Genomic DNA, 20,590 nt, shown 5'->3' on the forward strand with positions numbered 1-20,590 from the left:
GTTGGTGATGGATACCTGGCATGCAAGTGGCCCCCCGGGAAGACGTTCCATCTTCTGTCTCTTTTCCAAATGATAATGTAAATTTTACAATTGTACAAGAAAAAATGGATTTTCTTAAAAAAATTGCAGTCCTATAAAGGCACAAACACTAAGAACCCAACACTTCTAAAGTCAAATCTTACCTTTTATTAATCTGTCCTAAGAGTGCTTTAACTTGTAACTATTCTAAGTACTGCAGCGTAAATGCCTGAATCGCAACAAAAAAAGTTTAAACTTCTGCTTTCAGTTTAATGTTTTGGGAGGTTGTTGCTCTTCCATGCCTGATGGTAACATTCTAACTTCTGAGATGTTAAATAATATCAACGCTGAACATTACTGGTGAGATCTGAACTAAATGCAGAGAAGAGACCGTGGAAAAGGGTCATCATAGAGAGAGGAGTGGGGCTAAAATAGTGCATTATCCACTAAATTCAGCAAAAAGAAAAAATCCCTCTTATGGCATATTAATAAAAGTTACCTTTTCTATTAGAAATCTTGGGTTGTTAGTGATTATTATTGAATTCCATAATGAATTCACCTATTATCTATCCACCCGCAAGCCGCAAATAAAACACCCAGTCGCAGACTCATTCTCTGATGTATTTTTAATCCATTGATGCTGAAAACATAGGTTTACTGATAACAGTATAACTTTTCCCTGCTTGGGAGCGGGACGTCCAGGTGATCCGTGTGTCCATTAGAGAAACGTTTCAGGCCTGTGGGAGACGATGTGAATCATATGACTAGCAACGTATACCCTGACAATTCTAACGCTTCTCTGCAGAGGTACGGATACGCATGGAATTAGACCGTAAAGGAACTTGGTAAAAAGACAAATTTTATGATGTTATCAAAGGGTTAATACATTCTAGAGTTTGCAAAGGGTGCCAAATCACAGGGAGGTTACTAAAGCAGGTCTCAGAAGGGGTTAAACAGACACAGGCTGGAGAACCACTTACCTCAAGGACAATTGCTCAAGTAGGTGATTGTCTTCTCATCATCTGAAATGATAGATAGGATTATATTCTTACTGGTATTAGTTATTTATATATATAGCGCCATCATATTCCGCAGGGCTGTACACCCCGTATGGCGTGAGATATCATAACGCAGGGTGCAATAGGACTGAGTATCTCCTGCCTCTATGTAACGTCCAACCAAATGTTCTCCCATCGTTTTGTGACCGAGTCGCTTGATACAAATGACCCGGAGCGAATGGTAATCTCAAAACTTCTTGGGTCTACTGAGACAAAGTTACTTGTGTACATCTATAAGTCACCAAGTCCATCACCCTGCCTATAGTTATATTTATTGACGTCCGTAGTGAAGGGGTTTCATCCTTAACGTGGGATAACGAGATGCTCGGTTGACGTAACTCTTAAATAGCATTTACCAAAGTGCTCCAACTTGCAAGAGCCTTGGATATTCCATTAATAACCATAAAAAAAGTGATGCCAGTGTCTGCAGCTTTATACTGTGTGAGTTACAGTTCAGTTTTTACGAGCTCACAATTTTCACGGGCCAAAGATGAGGACTCAAGGGCGAGGGCCAAAGATGAGGCGTTAAGGGTGAGGGCCAAAGATGAGGCGTTAAGGGTGAGGGCCAAAGATGAGGCGTTAAGGGTGAGGGCCAAAGATGAGGACTCAAGGATGTTGATTAGCAATGGACCTTCTTTACATAGTTCCTGTCACTGTTCCACCCCCAGACACCCAATATAGTGCATGCGATGGAGCTCATTCTTTCTTTCTTCCTGGGGTAATTAGACATACGAGATATATAGCTATGTTTTATTTATTTTTTTGTCTTCTATATGTAACTCTCTTCAGCCCACAGCATAAGGATGGGGGGGGGGACTACCTAACGTCCTCAAAGGGGTGATGTGCATTTTCAACCTCAAGTAATGGAGAGAGCAGTCACGCCCCCTTAAAGGGTTAATCTTTATTTTAACCCCCGTCATTCTACTAAGCGCAGGATGTAGGGGCATTGGTGGGCTCTATGGCTCCCAATAGGATTTCTTCTTCTCAATCCCACCAAAGGCAAATAATGAGCCCCCCACAAACGGTAAAGGAAAAGGCGACCCCCCCCCCTTGGTCAAACCAGCTGACAGAGTCATATTTTTTTTTTACCTGGTATGTAATAATCATAAATTCTCAAAACAGCGGGTTTCAGATCAGTCACTTGGACTATCCGCTCAGACGCAATCATCAGGGTCTGTGGCTGTGAGGTCACCTGGGGGTAATTGAAAGGCAATTTAGTAAAAAAAAGGGATCACATTTTGGGTGACGTGTCCGTTTAGTGCTCCCCAGCGTCTGTCCTCCTCTTCCCAAAAGCTATTTCTGAACACCTCGCAAGCCACTGCAGTTTGGTTTGGAACTGGTGCAGGACTCGCATAGCGTCTTACTTGCAGGCTGGTTAAAAATCTTCTCTTCCATTAAAAAAATGGTACCTGAGACCAAAACAAGGTTAATGTTAAATGCCCCCGACCTTGGGCCACTTTCTTATAATTTTAGGAATTGGGCTCGGTATGATCTCCTGGAATAATCAGAGGTGAATAGTTTATATCTAACTTCAGCAACAACCAGACAGGCTTTAGCGTTACATTGTAACAGGACTGGAATGGCGGCTCTTACCTCTTCTATGTAGATTGTTACCGTGTCTTCTTTAGATTCTACTCTCTTCACCAGCGGGTTTTTCTTCAGCTGAAATACAGGAGAGGGGGCTTTACTTACAAGCTTCTGAAAGCCCTACAAGTCAAAAGACGGCCGGCTTACGGTGTACTTGGCTCTGGGGTTTAGATTTGGCACAAAAGACCTGATGGGTGATTGTTACTGGGTTTTAGCTTTTTGGAAATTTTCACCAGCCCTTATCACAAGATTCAAAAGCTATGGCGTCACTAGGAGAACCTGAGCAATTCTACAATCAGACTTTTAGGACCTGTTAGATCTAGGGTTTAACGGAATGAGATGATGGTAGGGTTACCCGGAGAGGTGGAACTTCAACATGACTTACGATGGACCCAAACATACCTTTTCTATGGATTCTTTTTGTGGAACATATCCTGAGATCACCTTCAGTTCAAGCAAAACCATATTGGTGGATTGACGTTCTCCATGGTACCTGTAGTGATGGAAACAGGTCCACCCTTTACAAATATCCTCCAACAACCCATTTCACATTTTCTACCCCCTTTACCCCCCTGTTTTTTTCACTTTTAAACTGTTCTCTTCCTTAACTTCAGTCTCTCCTTGTCTAGAAGATTCTGAAGTATACCTTAAGGATTCCTCATTACCGCAGATATGTTTTTCCAATGACACGATCGTCCTTACCTGAACTGCACCTCGACTTCCAGGACATCTTTCTCCCTACACCATGTCTGAACTGACAGATCGAACGCGGCTTTCTTCTCTGGAGGGGGTGTGTGATATCTCTGAGTGATCTGCCGGACATTTGGAGACAGATAAATGTATGGCAAGGACTATGAAACATTTAAAGGGGAGAGAGGGAGGTAAGCAGTGGACTCATCTCACCTGCACGTAGACGCTACCTGCGCCTTTTGCGGACACCGTGTATTCCCCAGGGATGTGGGGTAAGGACACTTTCTGTAGGATAAGCCGGTTACTGTCATCCACATGGCGCTCATGCCAAAACCCTTCCTTTGAGATTACTGTGACCGTCACATTCCCTCCTTTAGTATGAGTCAAAGAAGCGAACTTGGACAGGGATTGAAGGGCCACCACGGTGTCCTGGGCAGGCAAATGGTAAATGAAGTTAAATACAGGCAAATGTAAAGTTGTGCATTGTGGGAAAAATAATAACACTGCAACATATTCTTTAAATGGTTTCTCCTGCTAAGGATTTAGGAATCATTGCACAGTGCACAATGCCAGGCAGCAGCTGCAAAGGCCAATAAGCTCTTGACATGTATAAAGTAGGATATGGATTCACAGGAGGAGGTACTGGTCCTTAAAAAAGGATATTATGGAACTATAAAAGGTGCAAAGGAGACATTCCCATTACCAGTAACCTCGCACATCTAACCTTAAGTCTTGGGTTACCTGGGTAGAACAGAATCCGCCATTCCCATTCTGCTGCTTTGATAACCAGCGTACGATGGACACCATGTCTCCGAGATCCATCTTTGATGCCTCTTTTTTAGAAGCCAGAGTCAGAAGAACGTAAGACGTCAGCTCTACGTCCACTGACTTAGGTTTGGACCAGTACATATCTGGATCGGGTTTGGATTCTTGAGTCCAGTACATTAAACCATCTGCAAGGAAAATGTGGGAAAAATGTTCACTTTATTTTAAGTTTTTCCCCTCAAAAGAAAGACGCTTCACTATGACAACCTGGCAAAGCATCAAAATAACGTGACTTAATAACCTACCTGATTTGATTGCTCTGTTATACAGTTTCTGAAGAACGTCGGCTCTGGCGTCTGTAAGGTCGGCCAAAGTGAAGGCGTATGCCATGAGGGCCAGTTTGTAGGTGCTGGCGTCCTCTATCGATGCGTTCCTCAAACACTTTATTCCTTTTTCCACCATGGCATCCTGAGGGGTCATTCCAGTTTCCATAAGAGCAGCCAGAATATAACCAGTCAGAGAAACCTCGTCATCCACACCCCCCTACAAAAAAAAAAAACAGGGCATGAAAGGAAACAGCAATGACATCATCAGATCAAAATACACCCCAATGACATCATTAAACAAATGTGCAGTGCGTACCACTGACATAATTAATCCGATATGGAGATTATCATGAGCCTAGTCTCTGGAGGGATACCACAGCCCTGTGGGCTTCTATGACATTATGTGACCCCCTGGGGCAATATTTTTGGTGGCATCATTGATTCTTCTTCCGGGAACCCGTTGGCCTGCCAGTGAGTTAAAATTGGTGAGGCACTTTAGATGGGGCCTACGTCTTCCTGGGGGGTGGAGATAGTTGCCCTTCTGCCCCCAGATTCTAATATGTTTCAGGGTTGATGTTGCGCTGTGTAGCGTATATACAGTTTCTATACCGTGCTATATAATGGGGGTCTAGCTGGATACTTTTCTGGATAATCTATCTCTGAATCCCCCTGTACATAAGATAACCTTGAATTACTGGCATGGAGTTAGAGTGTTTCCCTGCGTATACCGGGCGCTGCATCGGGTAAAGGGGTCTCCGCGTTGGGCATTCTGTAAGACGCGTTGACGTTGGCTCCTGCCCCAGTTAAACTTTATTGAATGTGGATACTCTTTTCTTGAAATGTTGCCCGGCGGGCTCACCTTCAGCGCATTGTTTAAAAGACGACCTTTAGCTTGGAAGCATCCGTCAGACCTTTGCTGTTTCTTCAGCCATTGAATGCCCTGCTTGATAACATCTTCATCTATGAAGACATACGGTCTGGCCTGGCCAAAGCATTTAATGACAAACGCAGTGAGCCTGAGGGGCGCAGAGAAAGCAAACGATTAGGAGAGGGCCATAGGCCGGCATCCTGGCGGTTATTCTATACATTGCGATGCACCTAAACCCCACTTAGTAATTATAACATTAGCCAACACTTGCCACGTGCTGCCCTCCTTATCGCTCTCTCCGAAGGCGCTGTAGCTTCCTTCGCGGTGTTTGTATTGGAGCTGCCTCTCGTAACCTGAAAAAAATAAACAACATATAGCCAACAAAACAGGAATACAATATAGAAACGTAAAAAAAATTATAATAATAATGAGTAATTCTAATCAGTAAAACAGGATCGACTTGCCTCCTATTAAGAAGTCCTTGGCCTTTTTGTTGATCTCGGGGCTGAGTTGCTGGGAGCTATCCAAATAATTCAGGATGTAGATATTGGGGGCAAAGCGCACCATGTTCTGCTCCCCGCAGCCATACGACATGGTCAGGAGATCGTCTATGTTATTGAGCGCAGACCCCATTATGTCTCCTGAAATGAGAAAAAACACCAGGGAAAAAGAGACATATAAAACACAAATCCTTCCTTATAACTGGGTAAAAACTAGCCACTCGCCACAGCATGATGTCATCAGTGATAAATACATGTTTACTATGTTATTATGTTGAAAATAGAACAAAATCAAAATTATATATTATATACACTACCATTTAAAAGCTTGAAGTCACTTTTCTAACCATCAATTGGCCTTTTAAACTTAAACTTGGATCGGCGAACACAACGTGCCATTGGAACACAGGAGTGATGGGAGTGATAAAGGGCCATTGGAACACAGGAGTGATGGGAGTGATAAAGGGTCATTGGAACACAGGAGTGATGGGAGTGATAAAGGGCCATTGGAACACAGGAGTGATGGGAGTGATAAAGGGCCATTGGAACACAGGGGTGATGGGAGTGATAAAGGGCCATTGGAACACAGGAGTGATGGGAGTGATAAAGGGCCATTGGAACACAGGAGTGATGGGAGTGATAAAGGGCCATTGGAACACAGGAGTGATGGGAGTGATAAAGGGCCATTGGAACACAGGAGTGATGGGAGTGATAAAGGGCCATTGGAACACAGGAGTGATGGGAGTGATAAAGGGCCATTGGAACACAGGGGTGATGGGAGTGATAAAGGGCCATTGGAACACAGGAGTGATGGGAGTGATAAAGGGCCATTGGGACACAGGAGTGATGGGAGTGATAAAGGGCCATTAGAACACAGGAGTGATAGGAGTGATAAAGGGCCATTGGAACACAGGAGTGATGGGAGTGATAAAGGGCCATTGGAACACAGGAGTGATGGGAGTGATAAAGGGCCATTGGAACACAGGAGTGATGGGAGTGATAAAGGGCCATTGGGACACAGGAGTGATGGGAGTGATAAAGGGCCATTAGAACACAGGAGTGATAGGAGTGATAAAGGGCCATTGGAACACAGGAGTGATGGGAGTGATAAAGGGCCATTGGAACACAGGAGTGATGGGAGTGATAAAGGGCCATTGGAACACAGGAGTGATGGGAGTGATAAAGGGCCATTGGAACACAGGAGTGATGGGAGTGATAAAGGCCTCTGTACGTCTATGAAGAGATTCCATTAAAAATCAGCCATTTCCAGCTACAATAGTCATTTACAGCATTAACCCCGTCTGCGCTGGATTTCTGATCCATTTCACGTTTTTTTAATGGGGAAAATCTGCTTTTTTCAAAAACAAGGACATTTCTAAGTGACCCCAAACTTTTGAATGGCAGTGTATGCAGGCTATATATATATTCTGTTTGACGATCTGTTTTCCCGAGTAACTCTGCCTCCTTTTTTAGATACCCTCTTGAAACCAACTTACCGAAAATGCTGATGGTAGCCTTTGCTGAGCCTTCAACGCTATTCTGATGAAGTTCCAGATTCACGCGTTCTACGGACTCAGAGGATTCTGAAGGACGTTTACAATGTATTAAGGTACAGCACACGATACATATCATAACACATTATGGAATTTCATTAAACATTTTTAAAAATAACGGCGCTTGAAAAGTTGAGTGAAAGCTCAGAAATCTTTTTATCTCGTTTAGTGGGAAGTTTACAGGACAGTTGTGGTTTCTACAACCCCAGTGAGACCACCCAGGTGGCCGGTAGAAGACGTAGTCCGGTTGAGGAGGTGACTTTCAATTAATATTTAAGATTTTACTTATTTACCCGTTCTGCCAAACTATAGAAACCCCTTCTAGAAGGGTCCCCAGTAATGCATCGCCCCTTTACAGATCACACTCACCTTCGCAGATCAGCAGGGCGTTGTGAGTTTGTTCCACCAGCGTACCCTCGGGCTGAGATAAAACATGTTATAAACCCAATTTATTATTCCGGAGCCTCTTCTATTCTAAAACCAAACATATATCCTTCTCACCCTCAGAAATAAGCCAGCGCCAGCTGCCCCCTTATCCTAAAAGTTACAGACCACCCCGAACTCACCTCCACCAGCACCGCCTGGGTCAGGGCGTCCGTCCGTCCTTTCTCAGGCAGCACAATTTCCTGGCCCTTGCAGAGCTCCGGGCTGCTGACGGCCTGAGAGGCGACCGTAACGTTTACCTCTCCTGAAATTACACACAACGGGTGGGTGTCCGTTCCCCCAAAAGAGCTGCGTTACGGCGCATTATTAGAACGCATCATATCCGAGCGGTTACAATCTTACTCATGGTAATACATGAATATGTTATATTACGGGTGATATTAATTTAATCCATTGTTTGGACCCCCATTCTTTGTGAAATTTGTGACTTGGTGCAAGACGTTGGCGAGTATTCCATGGATCTTATTCATGAGATGGACCGGGAAGCCTCGTTATCCATCCCTGTCTGTTTGTGTTTTAATGAATCTTAGATGTCGTAAATCTGAGTTTTATTTGATGGTTTTTAATCGTTTTTACCTAGTTTGGTGGGTGTCACCTGCCAAGTGACGGTCCTCTTCTCCCCGGCGCAGAGGCAGAAAGTGTGGTCGCTACCGGAAGGGTCTTTCAGATGGAAGTCTTCAGAAGGAGGGAGGGTGACCACAATCTAAGCGAAAAGAAACTGGTGTGAAAACGGAGAATGATCGATGGGAATCGTTCCAACTTTATGGAAAATGTATGGAAATCCTAAACTTTATTGTTTTCATGCTCTTCTTGGTGGGTTCCTCCATGTCTATCTTGTAATTTTTATTCATGATCTTTTTACATCCTTCTATAGATATTGCTGACTTCGGTGGCTTACATCGTATGCGTGGATGGTAACAAAGTTTGGCCTTTACCTTGATACATTGTAGCAAGTAGTTGAAGACCGTCGCTTTGAGGTTGAATGTTTCTCCTCGTTTCACGGAGTACGGCAGGGTCAGGCCCACAAAGAAGGGCTGGAAAACCTTCAGTGTGGTGGCAGGGGAGAGGGCGAAGCTTCCGGCGCCTGTACAGAACATCTGCCCGTTCCATTCCGTAATAGAGTCCGGGGCAATTAGCTCCATCTCTGCATTGCCAGAGGACCTGGTGAGGAAATGCAAGGGCATGAGACTGTCCAACATGGCCGGATATAGGACTGGCCATTCATAGGAGAAGGACACTGTTAGGTGAAGAAACCTTTTTGGGAACTCTCAGGGCTTGACCCTGAGTCTCATCATTTTTGCCCAAGTCTCAGGGTCTCAACGGGAAGGGGCAGAATCTCAGGGGTCACGCAGTCTGGAGATGACTCCTTCCTATTCTCCCCCACTGTGTTCACATCGAAGACTCCCAGCCTGTGCCTTTGCTCCCAGTATGTTATGGTTGACATTCCTGCTTGAATGCAGGTGACTCAATTTAGTGTATCTTTATCTAACGACAAGTCAGGTTTTCCACCAGGGCCGGGATTAGAGCCACTTGGTTAACACGCATGTTCACAATGGGGCTTTTAAATGGTTAATATTTTAGGAGTCTCAGTCATTTAGAAAGGAAGAATAATGGAGTGACGGTTAAATAAATGTTCTGAGACGATTCTGAGAATCCCTGGGAAGTTCTATAATATTCCAAACGAGAAGGCCCCTGCGTATGAATTTGTTATTATGGAATCCCATTCAAAAGCTCGTAACGATCAGCAGAGAATGAGGTTTGCTCACGGGATTGGCTGTATGTCGAACAACCAGGTTTCGGGGAAAAATGTCCGGATTTCTTTTTCTTGACTTGACTCGATGGCTGCTTCATTCGGAGAATCATCTTCAAGGGCCGTGGCCTTCATAACGCTGGCTGAAAAACATATCAACAGAATGAGCAGCATATACAGTGTCCGGCTTTCTCTCGATAATAATAATAATAATAATAATAATAATAATAATGGGCATTGGGTGTCTTTACTGAATACATTGTACGGGGTATATATATCGGGGCAGTCATGATAAGTTTTGGGGCTATTCAGAGCACCTACCAAACGTGGCGCTGGGGGCAGAACGCATCATTGAATTTGCTGGCATCATGTCTGCGGTACAGAAAGGCAGTTTTACTTCTACATGTATGTGCCGGTCACGTGTTATACATCATAAAGCATTCATGTTACAAGAAGAGTATAAATGCATGTTAATTACGCGTTATTATAAGACACGAGTACAATGCTTACAAAAGTACAAAGTAGGGCTTTCTTCTGATAATATTTTTACACACAGTCTGTCGTTTAGTATGAAAAAAATAAAAAAAAGCAGAATGTTGAAAAAAAAAATGTTTTGCCGTTTTACTTAAATTGTATAATTGTATAATAAATATAAATTGTACACAGAAAAAAACCCCAAGTAGTTTCGTGTACCTGTCCTGAGTTTGGATTCACCCCGTTTCCCAAGGAACGTCATTTATTTTAACAGTTTTAGGGCAAATGATAAAAGATGCACAATTTTCCCCAAATTGTAATATTTTTAAACTTTCCCTACCTTCAATAATGCCCACATCATACCAGGGGTGTACCCAGAGTAATTGGCACCCGGGGTAGATTCTAGATTTGGCAACCCCCCCCACTTTAAAATGTACAAACACCCACACTCACACTCTTACTCACGCTATCTCTCAACGTCTCAACGTCTCCCTACCTTCTCCACCGACCGCTTCCATGTCCCCGTCTCCTTTCCCGCAGCTCCCCTTTTATCTCTTGCCCCTTCTTGCTTCTGTCTTCTTCTGACAGAAGAAAGAAGACAGAACAAGGAGCGGCAAGAGAAGCCTAAAGCTTTTTATATTTGGACTTTTTAAATACTAAAAAATTCTATATATCTAGAAGAAAGCAGTGCACCACGGCCTAGAGACCCCAAGCTCAGCAGGGTACATGGCGAGGCAGCCCGTATAAAGCGTTATCATTTGGATCGTCTGTTATTTACGTTTGTCTATCACAGAGAATAGGAAGCGTTTGGAGGCAGAACATACCATAGGGTTGAACTCTACAAGTTGTTGGAGCCACGATATCCCAGGTGGTAAGTACGGTGAGTCCCATGTCCTGCGGAACAGCAGAGCATCGGTTATACCGGTGCTTTCCGGTACCATCTTTCCATTTACAAGCACAACGGCGTACGTTGGATATCATGCTCCTTTTGGCTCATGTTTGCTAACATTCTTCTATATGTATGCTGGGAATACTCCACATCCACACACCGTCTCCCTCCTTCCTCGTTCCTGAGTCTTTGGTGGGACTCCATCTTTACTTTGAGCAATGGACGTCACTTAGGAGCCATATTTGCTCAGGACTCCTCTCTACCTGTATGTTCTCAGTTCTCTTTCCAGAACAGGCAACCCCTTGACTCATCTTTCCTTTTAACAATAAATCTTCTTGCCTCTCATACAAAATCACATCTTATCTGAATCCCCTGTCCGTCCCCCGAATCAAATACAAACCTGGATCAAGTTCTGGACGTCCTTCTTCTTCTCTGGATATGAGTAAGTGTGACGCCATCCTGGGAAAATGTCAGGTAGCCATGTACTAGAAATGGAGTTTGAGGGCTCTTGATTTTCGCAAAATTTATAGTCCAGGCTCTCATACGGGCGATAAGACGGTTCGGGTTTTACAAGATTCTGTATCTAAAACCATAAGAAAACTCTACATTAGAACATGAAGAACTCTGAGTACAAGATCTACGTCAAGGAGAACACTTGGGACAGGAAGAGAGACCTCGAGAAGCTCCTTCCCGGCTACTGACCGGATAAGTAACACTGTTACTGTATCGTTACTAGTGTTAGTATGACTGTCGGTACCGATGTGTCTTACCTTGGCCTCCGTCAGCTCGTCCTCTGGTTTCATAAGTACAACACTCTTGTCCACCACTCGCAACGCACAAAAGGAACCTGCCATGGCTTTGAGATGCAACTTGACCTCAGAACCTGGGATGACCTCACGCTCGGAGAATCCAAGACTCACCTGAGACGCAAAATAAATAACTATCGTTTATACCTGCAGATACCCCCCGCATTGGTTTCAATGTGTTCAGCACTGGTCTTGAATTGGGGATTAAAGATGAGCCCCTGGCCCCTAGGCATTACCCATGTCCCTTGTTACCCCCCTAACGTTTCATGGAGAGGTGTTTTTTTTTTAAAGACCGGTGTTCGATCAAGTGATATAATCTTCCCCCGACACTCACTTGTTGTTTCAGGCACGGAGACACTTGTAATGTTGCGGTGTCAGCAGCCACGGCGCCTGAACACGTCACAGAGAAAACCAGAATCTTTCCAGAGGGGGACATTTCTCGGACGGGAAGAGAGAGCTCCAGAGTTCCGGATAAGACGGAAACTGCGGGAGAATAAAAGGGTACAAGGAGATCTAGAGAGAGCTGCAAAGATATCCATTGAACAGAAGAGATTGTAAGCACGTTTCACGATAATAATGGTAATAATTCCTAATAACAATACAAGGAGGAAGACTTACTATCCGTATTAACAGCCCTTACTGTCCTCCGGCCGCTGAGTGAGATCTTATTATTAACAAGGACCTGAGAGACAAAGAGACAAATGTGCGTCATTTAGAGAAGCCGCTCCAAGAGGGGAACAAACAACCCCTCTGCTTCCCTGATAACCCTGGGTGAGGGCAGCGCTGGAGGTAATCATGTCCCAGACATGTGAAGGACATATTTCTCCTGGGTTTCCAGGGCTCTGTCTACTCTGAAGATCCTACGTCTCGTACTCACGAGGTAGAAGAAGTCCACATCTCTCTTTGGTCTCTCTCCCAGGTTGTAATCCACGCGGACGGTCACATTCTCGTGGCAAGCAGCCGAGCTCTTCACTGGGTGAATGTAGACCGAGTCACGGCTGCTCATATAGATGTCTTTGAGATATAGGTAGGCTCTGCCGTATCGAGCGCTGATGTGATAGCGCTTGTACCCCTCGTCTTCTTCATCTGTGGATGCCTGAAACAAAAACATGCAATTACAGAGGTGTCTGCGTTCTGTTTGAGGGTTATTGTTCTCTATTGTTGCGTACAGGGGGTAACAATGTAATTACATTCATATACATTGATTATATTTACAACGTTACAGTTATGCTGAAGAAAAAACTCCAACGGAAGGGCTTAATACGTCATTCGTATTTTGCTCCTGAATTATCCACCGTGGTGATATTGTCCTGTTTCTTTATTTTTAAGACTGTGGTCCTCCCAGAAGAGTCAAAGTCTGTTGAGAACCCACCTAAAGCACCATCTTTCATCTCAGGGCATTTAAAGTTACAATGGACACCTAGCAGCTTCTTGGGCTTGGAAAGGACCCCAGGTAGTCCTAAAGAAGCTCATTTCTGGATCAAATTTCACCAAAATTAATCTCAACAGTTGTGTCTCCTTTGAGTTTAATTTTTTCTAAAATGTAGTGAGTGGAGTCTCTGCCATTACGATGAACTCTGTGTATCTCTTTACGGAGGCCATAATAAACAAATATATAAACATGGCTGTTAGCATGAAGAAAAATACCCTATAATGAGGAGTGGAACTTCCACTTTAACACAAGGTTTCTCATCATATCCACTCTTACACCATACTCGCCTCTAATGAGATGGAGCCTTCACTCCAGTTCGAGGTGGACAGTTGGAAGGAAGCTTCTCCGTTGGAGTCTGTGACCAATGTCTCCTTGGTGGATTTTTCACTCAAGGAGACAGAGAGATGCAGTTTCTGCCCACTCAGGGGCTTCCCGTCAAAAGATTGCAACACCAGCTGTGGAAAGAGAACAAGAAGAGTTTGGTAAAACGAAATATTTGGTTAATTTCGAACCTAACTGAAAAACTGCGGCCAATGGAAAGGGACCAATCCAACAAAAAATAAACAAATAAAAAAATCCTCATGGCAACGGAGTGCAATGAATTGAAAAAAACTTTGCCTTCTTCATTGACTATGAGGGTTATGGAGGATTGAAGGCTGAGGGAGGCATGGTGGGCATGGTGGGCACATGCCTCCCCAAAGGGGTAAAACTATTTTATCCTCCTAATCCGACTGTGAATGGCATGGGTGGCAGGGCATAGGCTGGCCATATGCCCCTTGAGCTTTTTTTAGCCCCCTATCCCACTGTGAATGGGTTTGGGGGTGAAGGTGGAAGCACCGGTGGTCTCCATGCCCCCCATGGGTTTGTTATTAAGTAAAGACCTCCTGTATTTCTGTGTGTCACAATGAGGCCGCGTGTTTCTCATCGTCGCCCACCTTTCCCCTGTAGGGGGCTCCAGCTTGATAATGGGACTTGGTGTCTTTGAATGAAAGCTTGGTGATTTGAGATGAGATTTCACATTGCCCTCTTGTCGCGTTTATCGTCACTCCTGTGGACAACATCGAGAACGGAGAAAAAGTCATCCCGAGACGGACTTTCCCAAACACCATATTACAATTTAAATCATTCGGAACCGACCGTGCTCGCAGCCCTGTCCAGAATCCTCAACAATGGGAACATTAATGACAGAATTGGCCAGACTGCCGGATGTCAGATTAGTCTGTAATCATTTACAGGTCATTGAATTTCAGATGACAAATTACTTTTTTTTTGTGTGTAAACCGGATTGTGTGTCGATAGTGAAGCAGAACTAATCCCCAGCTGGAATCCTTATTTATTTATTAAATTATACCTCCTGTACCTCTCACGTCTCGCTAACCATATTTACTCCGAGCGGTTAGAGCCAAATGACCTCCCCCTTGTATCTGTTATACTTCTTAGTACTTTCATGCGATTCTTCCTTCTTAATATCTTATATCTTATATCTTATATATAGAACTCCTTTTGTATCTCCTCTTTCTCGCTCATTAACTGTCCTCTTAATTCTCTAGGACTCACCGGTCCCTTCTTCTTCCAGCGATGCCTCGATCTCCAATCTTCTGTTGTATCCGTTGTCGCGTATATTGAAGTGGGAAAGGTCCACGACGGCTGTAAGGCAGCCTGACGGATCATTCTGTGGGGTGGAATAACTTGAAACGTTGGATAATCAGACACATAGTAACACGCCAATTGATACATTTTACGTTGGACCCCACACCTCCTCTTAATATTCTTTTCCTGTCTCCTTCCTCCCGTTACTGGCAGTAATCGGCTATCTCTGCCTCTCCCTTCTTCCTCCCTTCCACAACCCCCTTTCTAATGGTCTGTAACTGCATTTCAATAGTTAATAAGCCGCCATTACATCTGTCGCCCCCGTTTTCACTTCTACATCACCCCATTACTATTATATTCTGGCCTCACTCCCCGATACCTTCTTTTTTGATCCCACCTTGGTCACCCTCTCTCTCATGCGTTGTTTGATCTCTCCAACCTCCCTACGTCTTACCTTTTCTGTATGGACGTAACACGGATTCTGTTTCTGACCCCTTGGCTGTCTCCAGTAGGACCAGCCTTTCTTCTGGCAAATCTCAAACGTCACGGTTCCTGGAACTGGTTGTCCGTATGTATACCTGTCCACCGCAAGCGAAGCCACACATCACCGGTCTCCCCAAAGCTTTGTGTCATCCCGGCCTCCACCATCCCAGAACCTCCTATCGCTGTCATGATTAGCGTCTCCTCAGTGACAGTCAATTACTTTGATTAACTCCTGTTCTTCTCTTACTCAAGTCTAGAGATAGGCGGAAAAACTTTCCCCCGTAAGAAGGTTGAGAACGTGTTTCCCGTTCAGAGGTTCCACTACAAGTTCTGTAACATTTATCATGACTGTTCAGTCTTTCCCACAAGAGTTATTGCAACAATGTGTCACGGTCGCGATATCGCTTGCCCCGGTGGTCTTGCATTTGTGACAATCAGCCTTTAGCTCTAAGTGATTTGGAAGCTCCCTTAAAGTTACCCCAAGCGTGTACTCACCGGGCGCAGACCGTCACAGTAACATTAGTATCAAAGATTGTGATGGTCGATGGGGTATGAATCATTACTTCAAACTTTGGCAGTACTGAGGAGCAGAGAGAGAGGACAGGAAAGATCTTAATGTCCGATAAGAGACTTCAGACATGGAAACGTTCTGTCTGCGCATCGAGCGATCCGAATTGGAATGGAGCCAGAAAGAGTTCCCAAAGCAGGACCCGTTCTTCAATTACTTCCACATAACGCATGTATCAGAAATCACCATAAACATAAAAAGTCATTATTTCATCAAAATGATAAATTTTTTATCTAATTAAAAGAAGGGGCTGGTGTTGAGTCTTTTGTTTATTGCTCTTGGCTCTGATTCATATAGGTTTTATTGGTAGTACCTTTATATTAAATTATATAATAAAATAATTTACGTTCTTTCGGTTTGCTTAAACTCGACTTTCTTATATCCAGTAAGCTCCAAATATGCGTAACATCTGACTCAATCGTCATTAACTCCTTTATTGCTCTGCGTTTCTATTATTTTTTGCCCTCACCGTATTCTTCCACGGAAAAGTAGTGTCTTGTTGCTCCGGTTTTGATTGTGTACATGCCCAGCGAGGGCTCGGGAGACAGCTGGAACGAGAGGTCCCCGATACCACTGTTTGGAGCCACATCTTTCCACTGGGCAAGACGGTTCTTCTGGGGGTCCTGTGGATGGAACATTAAGTTCAAATGTAAGTAAATAATGCAGTTATAGACACATTGCCCCAAGTGGAAGTTGACCCAAGATTGTGGGATTCTCTTTATGGAAGCGCCTGTGATAATGTTCCAGTGTTTGAAGGGGGGGGGTCAAAGAATAAATCATATAATACTTACTTGGAGCTCTACCAGCGAATACTGCCAGAAAAAGACAAACAGAGAGAAAATCACAGTGAGAATGAGATACAAAATATAATCATGAAGAACTTTATACATGGTCTATGAGATTAAATCATTGCGACGATGAAGATAACTAGTAAAAAATACATATATTATAAAAAGGATATTGAGTTCCAATTCTGCAGCATAAAACATAGACAGATTTCTTACCTTCTCGTTGCTGGATTCCAAGTCCTGATTCAGTGTTACAATTCGGAACCTCACTGAAATGAAACGAGAGGAATGAGATATCCTTAAACCGTCAATAACGGAACAAATTCGGGTTCACAAGCAACCAATATAATTGAATAATTGAATAATTAATTAATTTATGTTCTTAGGATAACTCTTGAGTATCGAGGAAGATGTGTGAAATCTGTCTGCTGCTGGTTCCATGAGAACGTTTACAATTCAACATGGTAGCAATGGCTGTGAAGATCAGCTCATCGGCCAAGTCTCCAAGCCAAGCCAAAAAGATCCTTAGGGTCCAATAATTTAGATACTCTTTGGTTGAAGTTGATACCTTTTATTGGGCCAACAGACAAAGATACAAAGTTACAAATGCTTTCCGGACCTCAGAGGTGTCTTCTTCAGATGGAATTAAAGGAAGAAGAAGGAAGGTCCCAGAATCTTGTGTCTATCTGTCCCCAATGAAAGGTCTTCTCTTCAACAAAAGGCTACATTTTCTCTTGAGCTAATGCAACTGTATCCATTTTCTTCTACTTCTCTTTCAGACACAAGACATGAAGTTGGCTACAAATACAAGACAGCCAACGTTTCACTCTTTCCCTGCCACTTGACACCGCCAACGTTCCAAACAAACCTTCCACTATTATTCATGATTCCCACCCAATCCAGAAATTGTTTTTGGAAAGTTCTCCCCCCCCCCCAAACTATAATTGAACTTGAAAATATTATCATCCAAAAAAACCTAAAGTCATTATTTTAAATATTTAAAAAGTAATAAATCTATTTTTTATTCCCTATCATTCCATATTAATAGTAGAGTCCAAGTTCAACCTCGCTGATGATCCAGAAGAAGGTAAAACCCTCACATTGAGACAATTTCCAACTTTGGCCCCAAAAAAAAGGAGGAAAAATCCCTTCTTTCCTCCAAAATGTCCCCTAATTTATCATGAGATCGAGGTCTTACCATTTTGTCCTGGTTTATAGACAGACTTGTCGGTTTGGATAAAGGTCCCGTTGCGTTTTGCCCGAATCGTCACTTGCTTGGTGATGATTTGGTGACACATATTATCAGGCGTGACCCCTCTTATCTCGATATTCACTTTTTGTTTGGTGCCAGATGGTGCCGGGACCTGGAAGACACGAGACTGTGGCGTTAGCGAGATCAAGTTGGCCAAGTGTCACGGAGGCTTAGAAATAACGTAAGGAAGTGTTACTTTACAGAGAGGGTGGTGGATAAGTGGAAGAGCCTCCCAGCAGTAGCGGTAGATAATAAGAAAATAAAAGTATAAGAGTAACTGATTCACCTGGAAGGAAGGGCAGTGAAAGGGTTCGCTTCCTCCATTCACCCGGTAGATGTTTGTGTCTCCGGAGTCTGTCTCCAGATTTACAGTCAAAGATGAGAATTTACCGAGATCTCCGCCGGTGTGAAAGCAGAAAGTCGCCACGGACGGAAAATAGAGGTCAGACGGGAGAAAGAGACCTAAATATCTGTAAATATAAAATAGGAACGAGCTCTTCTTCATATAATAACGTCCATATAGAATATTTCCAATTCTAATCAACCCTCAAGAGCGTCATATAAATTCCACATAAAAATTTTAGGGAAAAAACAATTTTCAGGCAGCTGCATATCAGCCGTCTGTATGAGGTTCTCGCTGTGTTATCTGAGCCCCGATCTACTAAACACCCCGACTCCTTATCATACTGCCTGTGGGGAACAATAGAATGGCTCAGTGTTAATCACCCAGTCGGAAACTCTGGCTAATGAAAGTCTATGGAGGAGCTGACTTCATTAGCATTGCCATAAAGCATCAGCTCAGTGTGGTGATTGAGCCGGGAAAGTCACCCAAAATATCACATGACTGACAGAAACGGCGGCTCCAGGTCTGCAGATAAAGGGAGTTTATTGGCTCAAAATGAGATAAAACCAGGTTTTTGTCCCCGACCAACATTACTGTATACAGCGCTGGGGGGTTATATTACTGTATACAGCGCTGGGGGGTTATATTACTGTATGCAGTGCTGGGGGTTATATTACTGTATACAGTGCTGGGGGGGTTATACTACTGTATACAGCGCTGGGGGTTATATTACTGTATACAGTGCTGGGGGTTATATTACTGTATACAGCGCTGGGGGTTATATTACTGTATACAGTGCTGGGGGTTATATTACTGTATACAGCGCTGTGGGGTTATATTACTGTATACAGTGCTGGGGGTTATTTTACTGTATACAGCGCTGGGGGTTATATTACTGTATACAGTGCTGGGGGTTATATTACTGTATACAGCGCTGTGGGGTTATTTTACTGTATACAGCGCTGGGGGTTATATTACTGTATACAGCACTGGGGGTTATTTTACTGTATACATCACTGGGGGGGTTTGTTAGAAAAATGCTTATGTTATCGTAAATATTATTGCTGACAAAGACATCAGAAAGTAGAAAATGTCTAGTCTATGATATATGCACGAGTTCCCGCCAACACATCTACTCTATGTTATATATATATATATATATGTGTGCAAAGGGTCAAGTCTAGGCCATTCTTAATTATGCAGCTTAAGAGGCGTAACCTGCTTGAAAAGTAACCAATCAGAATGATGCATGCTATTAGAATAAGTTAAGAGGTTCTATAAACTATGTAATCCAAACATGTAATCAGACAACGCTTCGATGTATGTGTGTTGTGTGCCTTGTCTCGATTATGCGCATGATCTAAATAAATTAAAACTCTTTCTGAGGAGAACTTGACCATTAATTCAAACAACAGGGTTGTTACTGTATAAAGAGCTGGGATTATTACTGTATACAGCGCTGGGGGTTATATTACTGTATAAAGAGCTGGGATTATTACTGTATACAGCGCTGGGGGTTATATTACTGTATACAGCGCTGGGGGGTTATATTACTGTATACAGCGCTGGGGGTTATATTACTGTATACAGCGCTGGGGGTTATATTACTGTATACAGTGCTGGGGGTTATATTACTGTATACAGCGCTGGGGGTTATATTACTGTATACAGCGCGGGGGGTTATTACTGTATACATCACTGGGGGTTATATTACTGTATAAAGAGCTGGGATTATTACTGTATACAGCGCTGGGGGTTATATTACTGTATACAGTGCTGGGGGTTATATTACTGTATACAGGGCTGGGGGTTATATTACTGTATACAGCACTGTATACAGTACTGTATGCAGCCTTGGTGGGGTTGTTACTGTATAAAGAGCTGGGGGTTATTACTGTATACAGCGCTGGGGTTCGGTTTATGGTAGATTATTTACGGGCCAGGATTAATAATATTTGATAATATTTCACACAAGGTATTTATCTCCCATTCCAACTTACGGGACGCCATCATCCTTAGCCAGGCCCAGGCCCAGGCAGAGGAGCAGAGATAAGATCCACCTCATCGGAGCCGCCGGCGATCAATCCTAGGGAGGGTACAGAGAAAGAACTACTGAGAAACTTGGGGGGGAATCTCACCTTTTCTCTCTGAAAATGTGAATTGTTATGAGATACACAGCTTATTATATCCTGTTTACTCATCCCTCATACAGCGCTGAGGAGTATGATGGCGCTATATAAATAAACAATAAAAATATGTATAATTCGTTTCATCTATCTATCTATCCACCTAATATCTATCTATCTATCTATCTATCTATCTATCTATCTATCTATCTATCTATCTATCTATCTCTCTCTCTCTCTCTCTCTCTCTCTCTCTGTCTGTCTGTCTGTCTGTCTATCT

At 43.4% G+C, this 20,590-nt stretch overlaps 1 protein-coding gene across 1 annotated transcript; it reads right to left on the bottom strand.

Moving 5' to 3' along the window:
• Nucleotides 1–583: 583 nt before the first annotated feature.
• Nucleotides 584–20,254, bottom strand: LOC128468315 (alpha-2-macroglobulin-like protein 1). The gene is made up of 36 exons (XM_053450006.1): nt 20,185–20,254; nt 18,128–18,311; nt 17,788–17,953; nt 16,806–16,858; nt 16,593–16,613; nt 16,271–16,424; nt 15,729–15,813; nt 15,205–15,328; nt 14,718–14,832; nt 14,096–14,208; nt 13,448–13,615; nt 12,606–12,824; nt 12,347–12,410; nt 12,063–12,211; nt 11,693–11,842; nt 11,323–11,505; nt 10,858–10,927; nt 9,881–9,931; nt 9,576–9,702; nt 8,745–8,970; nt 8,386–8,512; nt 7,932–8,053; nt 7,735–7,786; nt 7,309–7,395; nt 5,777–5,953; nt 5,584–5,665; nt 5,304–5,460; nt 4,424–4,661; nt 4,095–4,306; nt 3,567–3,782; nt 3,366–3,475; nt 3,066–3,156; nt 2,670–2,738; nt 2,166–2,268; nt 999–1,040; nt 584–755 (listed from the first exon to the last, which is right to left on the bottom strand). The coding sequence occupies exons 1-35, from the start codon at nt 20,247–20,249 to the stop codon at nt 1,000–1,002; spliced, it is 4,371 nt and encodes a 1,456-aa protein (XP_053305981.1). The 5' UTR covers nt 20,250–20,254; the 3' UTR covers nt 584–755; nt 999.
• Nucleotides 20,255–20,590: the final 336 nt, after the last annotated feature.

Source organism: Spea bombifrons, chromosome 11, assembly GCF_027358695.1.
Source record: "Spea bombifrons isolate aSpeBom1 chromosome 11, aSpeBom1.2.pri, whole genome shotgun sequence".
Lineage (NCBI taxonomy): Eukaryota > Metazoa > Chordata > Amphibia > Anura > Pelobatidae > Spea > Spea bombifrons.

Bases quoted from the DNA above. Each gene is read 5' to 3' on its own strand.
- LOC128468315 (XM_053450006.1), bottom strand. From the start codon at position 20,249: ATGAGGTGGATCTTATCTCTGCTCCTCTGCCTGGGCCTGGGCCTGGCT. The intron at 18,312-20,184 runs GTAAGTTGGAAT...TTATATTTACAG, and splicing joins GCTAAGGATGATGGCGTCCC to ATATTTAGGTCTCTTTCTCC. The intron at 12,411-12,605 runs GTGAGTACGAGA...TTTGTCTCTCAG, and splicing joins ATGTGGACTTCTTCTACCTC to GTCCTTGTTAATAATAAGAT.